General features: G+C 41.3%; 1 protein-coding gene across 2 annotated transcripts in view; it reads right to left on the bottom strand.

Moving 5' to 3' along the window:
* Positions 1 to 5,533: 5,533 nt before the first annotated feature.
* The window catches only part of LOC125502022, a 45,240-nt gene continuing 38,840 nt past the window's right edge, over positions 5,534 to 11,933 (bottom strand). The window contains exon 2 of one of the 2 annotated variants that reach the window (XM_048659501.1): positions 5,534 to 8,913. In XM_048659501.1, coding sequence (XP_048515458.1) covers positions 6,298 to 8,346 — 2,049 coding nt within the window. In that variant the 5' untranslated portion in view covers positions 8,347 to 8,913 and the 3' untranslated portion in view covers positions 5,534 to 6,297. The remainder of the gene's footprint in view (positions 8,914 to 11,933) is intronic. The other variant, XM_048659502.1, reaches the window with a different exon arrangement.

Here is an 11,933-nt window from a genome sequence, read left to right as displayed (position 1 = left end):
ATGCTGCGTTGACATCAATGCCCAATAACATTCGTCAGCTGTTTGCAATTATTTTGACGACGTGTTATTCATCGCAAGCACAAACTTTGTGGGAAAAATATAAAAATTGCATGACAGAAGACATATTGCACCGAATTAGACGAACAGATCAATGCCAAATCATACATTATACGCCAGAGATGTATAATGAAGCATTGGCGTTGATCGAGAATTTATGTGTTCTAATTTCAAATTTACCACCTAATCATTATAATATGCCATTACCTAATCGCCCAGCAACTGACTTAGTCGATACCGATTTACAACGAGAACAACAATATGGCCATGGAAATTTAGCCACGATTATCACGAACAGTGAGCCATTACTGACAGCAGAACAAAAAATTATTTATGCTGGCTGTTGCTGCTGAACGAGGCGGTATTTTTTTCTTGGACGCACCAGGTGGAACCGGTAAGACATTTTTAATATCGTTGACTCTTGCCAAAATACGGTCGCAACAGAAAATCGCATTGGCAGTTGCATCGTCAGGCATTGAGGCTACTTTAGTGGATGGTGGGCGAACGGCACATTCAACATTCAAGCTGCCATTGGATATTCATCATAAACCAGATGCAATGTGTAACATCAAAAAGAATAGTGGAATAGCTGCAGTGTTGCAAAAGAGTTCTATAATAATTTGGGATGAGTGTACAATGGCGCACAAATATTCACTTGAAGCTCTGCACTTGAACTTGTAGTTACATTAAAATATGAGTCTCGATGTCAGCTGGTCAGTGCGTCGTTAATGATCCGGAAAATAGACCTCAACTCGAGAAGATAACTATCTTCATTGAAAGTAAATAATACCTAAGAACTATGTTCGAGTGTATCAATTGAGACTTAAGTTATACAGAGCGGACAACGTGAAATTGCGCACCCAGATTTTGTGCGCAAGCGTGAATCAAAACGGCAGTCGAATTTATGATCTGCTAGCGTGTTGTACCAACTCCCTCAGATTTTAGCTTTAGCTGTCAAATTTTCGATCGCCAATACAGCTGATATCGCGGTATTTAAATATGACTGGGCTATGTTGTGTCAGCGTGAATAATGCGGCACGAAACCAGACTCAGATAAGTAGGGTGGCATAGCATTAAATAAAATTGATCAATTGAATGAGAGATTAATTAAATGTCGACAGAAATACACTCATCGAAAAGTTCAGGTTAGGTCCTTGTATTTGACAGCTAAATCTGAAAGCGGAGTGTTGTTGGACATTCTGCGAAACAAATGCCGACGATCGCGCATGTGCAAATGGGCTGCGCAATTTCACGTTGTCCGCTCTGTATAAGGTTCCGTGGGCTGGTAAAAAATTCTCAGACCCTAGAATTAAGAGATTTGGTTGATTTCATTCAGTTAGCAGATGTCGTTGAATGTTAACAAATACAACGTGATGTTATTGCTTTGGACAATTCAGAGCTAACGCCCGCACATACGAGTAGATGGTTCGAGGTGAGCGACAGTCAGTGGAGTCTTATGAATTTGATTCGATACATATTTCATGAAAATTCGATTTTTTCAATAACATTTCATTTGAAACAGAGTTTCACCTTACAATCAGTAAATGCCAAAAATTCAAGTGAAAATAATTATTTTTCTATTTCATATATACCTATATTGTCATCATGGTGCGTTGCGATAATTATCTATTGATTCCTTATCGAAAATTTTCACTCAGAGCGATTCGACAAAAATATTTCTTATTGGTTTCCTGAATGATTCTACTTTCGTCAGTTACTGGATTTTGAAATTGGGCAGCCGTATGAATTCGAAGTTTTCAATCGTAAGTGTTGAAATCATTGTTACGAGGAATGATCCATTCGTAATTAGCTAATGAGTTACCACGCCTAAGTCTAGTAGCCATGATGAATGAAAAAACTATCGGTTGCTACGGCAACCGGATTATCGTAAAACTGGACTAGATCAAGACATTACAGAGAACGCATCAGCCGATTTGAATCAGCATTCGCCTATTCATTCGAACGGCTTGTTCGTAGCGTTTCAACACCGCAGGACCCTTTATTTGATATACGCGGTTTCAACCGTTCGTAACATTATCGTAGCCGTTGAAATTACCTATATACTATGAATTCGATATGGTAAATACTTCTGCGAATAAGGAATGAAACCGTTGAATCGGATTGGAGGTAAAACCCAATGTGCGTTGCTTGTACCGATTCTGAGCGAGAACGAAGCACGAATTATATTACATGAGACAGAATTTATTGAAGACAAAATAACAGAAATAGATACTGAGTTATGAATGTGGGATATCCGAAATGACTTGTGAATCAATACTTTAGAATTCGTAAAAAAAAAAAAAAAAAAATCATTATTCACTTCTGCTGGTTCTACAAACGATTTCATCCCTGTCAGCGAGGACTACGTTTTCTTGATCCAACTATAAAATGAGGCCGGATTATCGGAACACGTGCAAGAACAATATCCCAGCAGTATTACTTCAAGATGCGAAATTTCATCCAGTAATTCGAATTGGACTGAACAATATTTGCTCGATTGTTATGTTGCTTGCCTTTGAAAAGTAAAACTTCATATTTGGTCAATTATCAGAAGTCAAAGATATATTATGAGTTGAATGCGGAAGTTGTGCATGATTCACCAATAACAGGAAAAGATTCGAAAACAATTCACGATGCGCGATCAACGAGTGCCCGCACATCGGAAGAACATTTGAAACACGAGATTTTGTAATTCTTTTGCCTTGTTAATGCGTTGTTAAGGGGATTCATATCGCATCACGCGAAAAAATGAAAATTAATAAATCTCGTGATAAAATGGATCAAACCAAGCGTGGGCGGGTGATAAGTGTAACATCCCTATCTTAGACCGGGATATTTTTCGCCAACTGTTGTCACAATCACTTCACCGACTACTCAACAATGCGTATACTTATCACAATTAATCAATACATAATAATTATTCTATATTATAACGAGGCAGGAAGATTCAACTCAGACTATGTTCGATTATATATATATATATTTCAAAATGATATAACCAATATACAATATGCTTTATCGAACTTTAAGAATGTATCACACTTATAACACCTGAGCACGACACTCGACAACTAACACGTCCGACCCGCACAAAGACACCTCGACGACTGACCAGGTAAACCCAAAGGGCGGCGCTGCGAAGGACGACACCAGGTGTTGACCCCATGAGTCATCGACAGCTGCAACCGAACTTCGAAAACAAGGTCATAAAACCCTTGAACTCGAAAACAAGGTCATAAAACCCTTGAACTCGAAAACAAGGCAATAAACCGGACGACGAAAACAAGGTCATAAACACCAGGTGTGCGGACGGAGTAACCCCTGCACCCACGTGGATGACTCAACCCTTGCGCCTACCTGGATGACGCGACCCTTGCGCCTACCTGGACGGCACGACCCTTCCACCACCTGAGGACCCTCAGTCTACCGCTGTCACCAAAAATTTTCTGTCACGTCCCGGGGTGGTGGCTGAGTTGAAAACTAAGTTCCCCGTTCGCGACCTTCAGATCCCTGACATCCCAACACATAGTGTAGAGCGACTTACGGCTAGTAAGTTCATTCAGGGATCAGAAGGTCGCGAACGGGGAACTTAGTTTTCAACTCAGCCACCACCCCGGGACGTGACAGAAAATTTTTGGTGACAGCGGTAGGATGCGAAGGACAAAGGTTAGATAAATTGAATCGGAATTTAGTAATATGGGACCTCCAACAACACGTAGTGGCGCGACATTTACCGCAGAACAGCTAGAGGCACTTCAAGCACAAATAGCAGAAAAGCAACGGGCCATAGAAGATAGGGAAACCAGCGTCATAGATATAGAAAACAAAATAAAGGAAAAAGAGAAGAGATTAGAAATAGAGCAGGAACAAAGAATGGAACTAGCGCGCGAAAACGAGAAATTACGGGCAGAGATAGCCAGGAGGAAGGAAGAAATTATCGCAGGTGCTAACACAGACACAGTCCAAACTACTAGGGCACCCCCTCTATCCCCTTCACCAGTCCCGACACACGATGTCACAGCAGACGTCACGCCTGGAAACACACCTCGTCGGGTAAACTCGACAGACAACACACTATTGGTAGAGCAGGTACTCGCCCTACAACACCAACTTAATACCCTCCAAAACCGTAACCATAGTGCGCCTGACCCGTATATCTCAATTAGAGACGCGATCCAAACGATACCCCCATTCGACGGGGATACGAATAGACTAACAACCTTTTTGCAGGCATGTTGGAAGGCTAGAGAGTTAGTATCACCTGCGAACGAGAGAATTTTAGTTAGGACATTGAAACACAAATTGACCGGTAGAGCATACCAAATAGTGGCTCGGGATGATTTTGATACGGTGCTAGAATTTTCCGACAAATTGACCTCGTTATTCAGCTCACTCAAAACTACGAACCACTACCGTGGAGATCTGGCGAACATATATAAGAGGCCTAACGAGCACATCATGGATTACATTATTCGGGTAAAGACATTAAAGGACGCAATTCTGGATAGCGAGAGGAGAAATGGCTACTATACACGAGAATTAGTCTACAACACAGAACTCGAAGCCTCAGATAGTCTGAAACAGGGACTCCCCACTCTATTCCGAAACTCTCTAATCTTGCTAAATCCGACAGATTTTGAGGACACTTGTGCAAAAGCCATAATAGTAGGAAAACAAATGGAAGATGAAGCGTTCAGGGATCGCGAACGACAGCGACCGCCACCTAACTATGTTACCAGACCACCAGTTTGTCGAGAGTGTAATCGAGCGGGACACGCGACGGACGAATGTACGAACCGAATCTCCAATTATTACAGGGAAACACCCCCAGAACGCAATAGGCAATTTGAAAGACGTAACGATAGAGAGAGACAACCCGAAAGACGCGACGAACGACCTAACGTCAAGTTTCAAAGACCCGAACCGAATTACGGGAATAGGCCACCCCTTACGTGTACGTATTGCAAAAACTTGGGGCACACGATCAATGAGTGCCGAAAGAAAAGATATAATGAGGAAAACAGAAATCGATACGGCCAGGGAAACGACAATGGTCGTCCGCAGCACCCGGTAGACAGGCGGACCGACCAACCCAGGAATGGTCTACCAGTACGCCCCATTTGCGTGGAGAACGAAACGACGCTGTAGGTCACCCCGTCGTGCTCCTACACAACGCCGGCTTAGGCGATGTACCGGCAATTAGGATAAATTCACCAGTGTCACATACGGGGTTGGTCGCGAACTAAATTAATATCGCGGATCGTTCACGTCCTACTCCGATGGCGACGACAATGCCTCCGATTTGTACACATGTACGGGGATACGGGAGGCTGGAAGGAATTAGTAGAATATGGGAAGGTTCGGGGAGAAAGTAATGAACTTAATTCTTAAAGATGCGACTTACCTTTGTCTGATGTAGCGTGCTAGGGCGAGTTGGGTGGTGGTTGTTAGGTACAGCAAATGAACTCACACCAAATTAAAGTCTCAAGCAATTATTAAGAATATAATTAGAAAATGGCAAATAAAATGACTTCACAAGCGATGCAACTAATGATAATAGCAAAATAATGATAATGATAAAATTATGATAACGATGCCAACACCAAGTATGTTAATTAATAAAAAGGAATGTAAGGATAGCTAAATGTTCAAAGGATCACTCGCGTTTGTACGAGCTACGGTATTCTAAGTTTTAGATGGCGAATTTGGCCAGAGCTAACGACGTTTTGTCAGAGGTCAAAAGTTAACTGATGATTTTAGAAGTGACTCGAAAAAAAGATTCTGTGTAGTAGTGGTCCCTAGTTCTGTTGCAGGAGCTTTTATAAGTCCGCGTGGGCCATGGGGAGAGACCCGCAACTTCCCCTTATGAAAAGGGTCTTGGAAGGAGGCTGTGAACCATGGAGGTGGCAGATAACATAAACAATTTTAGCCACCTCTACTCCTTAGGCGGAGTATCTCGCTGAGTTCCTATGAAATTAAAAGATACGCATGCGTAAGGAACACGTATGCTGAAGTATAACGCTGGTGTGCGTTTGTGCACCAGACTTAATAAATGCATTTGAATCCTATGGTGTTTGGCATCTTAACTAACTTGATTATAGGTATATATAGGTATAATCCCTTGGTGGGTTATTCTTAATAAAGAATTAAAATTATGGTATAATGATGTAAATATGTCTATATATAATACAATAGGTAATCTCTTCGATAAACCATGATGATTACGAAAAATTTAAGTGATTAATATTGGTGGGGGGGTGTTTTGTGGTCGCGGGATGTGACACCTCCCCCCTCAGTTTCAAATGTTAAACGTGTGTTTGGCATTTGACGTGCCGCGAGACGCTTCTGCAGGTCTTCTATAGAATCAACAGCTGGTTGGTATACGGTTACAGAGGATACATCGGGTTCTTTCGTAATCAGTGGAGGAGGGGCAGAGGCTAATTCTTCGTCTTCCTCAGAGGTTCTTCTTCCTTCACGTGGCGTTCTTCCTAGATGGATCAGCAGTGACGCGACTGATGCCCATAAGGCTCCGATCAAGTGGATTGACCACCCATAAACGGTATGCAAGGCATACCCGTGCACAAGAGTATCAATAATGAGTTTGATTAGTTGAAATATGAAATATATCCCAATACCTCCGGCGGCAATAGATTCAAATGACGTAAAAGAGGACCAAATCTTGCTCCAGGTTGTTTTTGCAATATTCTCCAGGGCTTTTTCGTCAAGTAGATTTAGCATAGAGAGTCCTTGTCGTACAGTCGGTTGTCCATTGGCTCTTCGAGTTATGGTGTGTAGGACAGATGGTCTCTCCACGGGGAACATGATGCGTTCGCGTAAATTTTCCAGATCTTCGCTGGCGTAGATTCCGCTCGTTGCCAACTCTCCCGGGTTGGTATATTTCCATGTAGGTTTCGTCAGGGGTTCCATCACTGTAGGTGGTATGCTTTTTACCGGGTTAGGTAAGAGTTTGTACCATCCATCGATGAGAAAATACATAGGCGGAAGGAATTCGTTGCAATTTACTTGGGTGCCAGTTTTGACTAGCACATGGGTTCTTGGCGGAAGGAACATTGTTTCATTTCCTTTTTCCACGGGTAGCTGGTTGTAACACTCCCTGGTTCTGAGTACGCGTACTTCCACAGGTATACATTTGACAATGTGCACCACCTCTCCGGCACTGAGAGCCATGTAGCCGGGTCCTTTCATCAGGTGATAAGCGAATTCGTCGGGCGAAGAAGTAGCTGTGGTCAATGAGTTGCGTAATACTTGTTTCTCTAACTCACACCGTTGTACTAGTATATCTTTGTACAGCTGATTCATTTGCGTACGCACGTGCCGCTCAACATAAACGAACTTGGAGTTGACATAGGCAAACATGTCGAGGTTCTCAACTGCAAGCTTCCTTCGGGCAGGTACCGCTTCCTCCCTCCTTGTTTCTACAATTATCAATTTGGGATGTTCGGTTTTTATCATGGTATATCCACATAAATGTTGTTCTCCTCGTTTTGTTAAAGCGAACGTCACATCGCCTGCTGTCACGGTATACATTATAATTTTATCGTTAGATGTTGGATCTTCTATTTTATTTCCAATTCCTTCATAGAGTACATCGTATTGGTTGAACCGACAGTTCTCCTGGGGTAAGGTAGTCCAAAAGGTGTGGCCACCGTCAACATCGACACATGCTTCGTCGCTGTAGGTGCACGTAGTTCCTGATCGAAGATATAATTTGTTATTCTCCAAATTTACCGAGGCTCGGTACGTTCTTAGACTGATCGTCACTGCCGCTTGTACAACTACGTCATCCCAGCTTCCGTAAGGGTCTGCATATTGGGTTCCCTCACAGTATCCTCCTGGTTGAATTTTCCCCGCCAAGGTGATACTGGCTGTGGTAGAGGAGTTTGGTTTTATTCCGGAGACTTGGTTTTCCCTGTTGTAGTAAAATATTTCGGTTCGATGCATCTCTTTGCATGAGTCCTGGCTAACCTCTGATATATATCGCGCAACGCCGTTTGGCACCCCCGATAAGTGAGAATGCATTCCACAGTAAAAGATATTTCGGTGTATCTTCACGCTGCATTGCGTGACCATACTATGTTCGTATTTTGCCAGCTGGAGTAATTGGATATAAGGGCTCGTTGTATTGGGGTTTACGTCCGGGATATCGCAATCTCCGACGTCAATAAGGGATACAGTTGATATATTAAGATTCGGCCCACCGCAATCGTAACCAACCAGGCCCAATGCCCTTGTGGGTAATAGTAAAATAAGTACGATCGCTATCATCATCGTTTATCTGGAAACAGACGTTCCCTAAATTAATTCTATAATTTCCTTATATATATCTTAATACATATATATGTGTGTGTAGGGTGGAGTACATGGGTTACACATTCTTTCTATTTTGTATTCGTCTAAAACCTTTTTTTTTTATTTTTTTTTTTTTTATTTTTAATAATTTTTTTTCTTTCAACACATAGTTGTTTCGGACCCTTCTATTTTAAAGTTTACAAATTTGGTTTCTAAATTAATGGTGACCCTGGCCGTGCCTAGGGTGTGCCCTTCATTGAAAAGAATTACAATGCTGTATGGTCCAGCCTTCATAGTATAACGATCCCAATCAGATTTCGTTATGGTGTTGCCCTGAACATCGTCATAAATGAATTTGAAATACCCCGGTTCCAGATAACCCTCCAGAACTAACTGCGTGAGCATGTTATCCTTTTCACATCCCATTGGATTATTATAGAAAATGAATATTTCCTTTTGACGGAATTCTACTGTCATCAGGTTGTCTATTAGATCCTAATTTTCCCGTATAACGATTGGTCTGTCTCTAGTCATTTTCGGCATTTTCTAAAATGAAAAGGTGCGTACATGAGTTTTATATGCGAGTAGGGTCATGTGTTTGGTGCATCATCCTTTTTAGTTTATTACGGTGCACTACCCGGTTATTGTTTTTTACCTTGATCCTAACGTTCTGATTATTTAATATCTCTAGAACCTTGTACGGACCCGTATAATGATCTCCGAATTTGCCATCCCTTGGTTCCTTTAGCAAAAATACCTCGTCTCCTTCACTTAAATGTAAAGGGTTTATTTTCCTGTCGTAATAATATTTATACCTTTCTTTGGCCTTTATCAAATTTTCTCGTGCTTCCGTCTGCAAATTCTTTAGAGTGGTAAATAACTGTTTCAAGTAATCCTCGTAACTCCTGTCAAGTCGTTCGTCTATCGTCGTATGTTCGGATGGTAACCTAGCTAGCCTTCCGAATACCAATTCGTGGGGCGTGAATTTAGTTCCTTCATGTACGCTAGTATTGTAAGAAAACAGCACAATCCAGCCATTCATCCCAATTGTTGGTTTTCTTTATATATTGTTTTAAATATTCCACCAATACATGATGCGATCTTTCTATTGAACCATTCGATTGAGGGTGAAATGCCGTTGTTCTACATTGTTTAATCCTGAATTTCTTAGCTACAGCTTTCATAAGTGAACTAATCAAACTTGCGCCCTGATCTGTTAATATATATTTTGGGGCTCCGAATTTAAAGAATACATTTTTTATTAATGCTTCCGCTATTTTGGCTGATGTTGTGGTTTCGAGGGGTATTGCCAAGCAATATTTAGAAAGCTGATCCTGTATGGTTAATATATATTTATTCCCTGAAGGGGAGGTAGGTAGAGGACCTACGATATCCATTGAAATTTTATCAAAGCTAGCACCGGGTGTATCGGTAAGAACCATGGGTTGCCTTGTTTTTACTCTGGTCAATTTTTTTAACTGACATTCCAAACAATTCCTAATATATTCTTTAATCTGGGCTTTCATATTTGTCTAATAATAATATTGTCTGATTCGGCGATATGTCTTAATCATCCCCTTATGTCCTCCTATCGGTGAAGCATGATATTCCCGAATTAGCGATATTCTTTCATCTTCTGGGGGTATTTTAATGAGGTTTTTGCAAACTATAAATTTACATGGGGTATCGTAAAAGAGCTGCTGTAATTGAAGTTTAATTTTGCTCCAGCTGAGGTGATCTATGTTTTGTGTCTCTGAAATTATTAGGGTGTCCAATTGTAATTCCCGTACTACCTCGAGTAAAGATTGTAGTGCATCCTTGAATATACCCTCATATAAATTCGTATGTATGGTTTCTTTTATTGCTAAACTTACATAGCGGGTTTTCCCACTTTCCTGAATTTTTGGTCTGCCCAGCATCACGTCTGTAAAGGGGGGTAGTTTACCCGCGGATTGGAGATTTCTAGCGCCCTCGTCGCATGGTTGGCCATGTGTGGTTATGAAAAACACTAAATTTCCTTTCTGAAGTGCGAGGTTGTCTCGAGTTTCAGAGAATTGGCGCGGCTCTGGTTCCATCGGAAAATCGTCACGTGGCCCTGGCAAAGGGTTGTCCTCGTCTTGGCTTGGAATAATTTCTGAATTGGAGTCGGTTGAGTATTCGATATTAGGTCTAAACCCTGCGTGTCTTTCGTCATCGTCAGAGTCTTGATCGCTGTCTTTATTGTCGCTGAGTATAAATTCCCGCGAGTCAAAACGTGGTTGGTCATCCTTATCTGTATCGCATGATTCTGAGTCACTCCTGTTATGTTGGTTGGAGCCTCGGCGGCTGCAGTCATCGTCAGTTATCTCGTCGAGATTCTGGGTATGGTTGTTTCCATTTAGGGGATCAGAATACTACTGTGGCTTTCGAATGTTGTTTCTGTCGCGCAATATTCGGTGTGGTATTTTTATTTGACTATGTTTGGGTTTTGCTGTTGATGGCGTCGGTGTGGCGCAGTTGGCGTTTGAGATATCGTTTTCACTTGGCGGTACTTGATAAGGGTCGTCCTTAGCTGAGTTTGTTATTGGACTGGTTGGTTCGCTGGTACTGTTTATTTTATTCTCGTATATTAAGATCGTGAAGGGCTCGGGAAATATGATTCGTATTTTTTCTTCGACATCCGGCCAACTTAATTTATCGAGTCCACAACCTATCTTGGGCATAGCTATCTTATAACAGTTTAATTTAATGCAGAGATTTCTTAATGCGCATAAGCTTCGTTCGATTAATTTTATTGTCGGTTTACCGTGACTGACTTCTTTGGTGATAAGGTAAAATATATATCTCTTGCCATGTGGTAGATAAGCTACTTCTCCGATTGTTTTATTTTGGTTCTTCAACATGCGGACTCCGCGAAATCTTTTCCTAAATTCAAGGGCTATTCCTGCTCCCATTCTGAAATCTTTAGCTACGCAGTGCGCTAGTGAATATTCTTCACTTGCTGTGAATAAGTCTCCTGAGACTATTTTTATGTTGTCGCTTGTACTTGGTCGTGTTTGATTTATTTTGAGGATCTTCTGATTAATTTCTATCGGATTTCTGGATAATGCGTCCGCGTTTAAATTTATTTTTCCTGCCTTATACTGGACTTTATATTCGTATTCGGCTAATTTTAATCTCCATCTCACTAGTCTAGAAGTGGGATCCTTTACGGAATGTAACCACATTAGGGGTCGATGGTCCGTGACAAGTGTAAATTCGTTTCCATATACATAAGCCCGAAAATGATTCACCGAGTATACTATCGCAAGAAGTTCTTTTTCTATAGTTGAATAATTTTGTTCCGCGCTATTCAATAATCTTGAAGTATAGGCTATCGGAAGGTCTTTTCCTATGGGACCTTGGCTTAGAATTCCGCCTATCGCGTAGCCAGATGCATCTGTAGTTATCACGAAGGGTTTTGTAAAATCTGGGTATTGTAATATTGGCTTACTGCATAATTTATCGCGTAATTCTATAAATGCTTTTTCTTGTGATTCTTTTCAATGAAACGGTATTTCCTTTTTTAGTAAATTTGAGAGAGGTTT

The sequence above is a fragment of the Athalia rosae genome, chromosome 8 (genome assembly GCF_917208135.1).
Source record: "Athalia rosae chromosome 8, iyAthRosa1.1, whole genome shotgun sequence".
Lineage (NCBI taxonomy): Eukaryota > Metazoa > Arthropoda > Insecta > Hymenoptera > Athaliidae > Athalia > Athalia rosae.
This window is presented reverse-complemented; position numbering and strand designations above follow the sequence as displayed.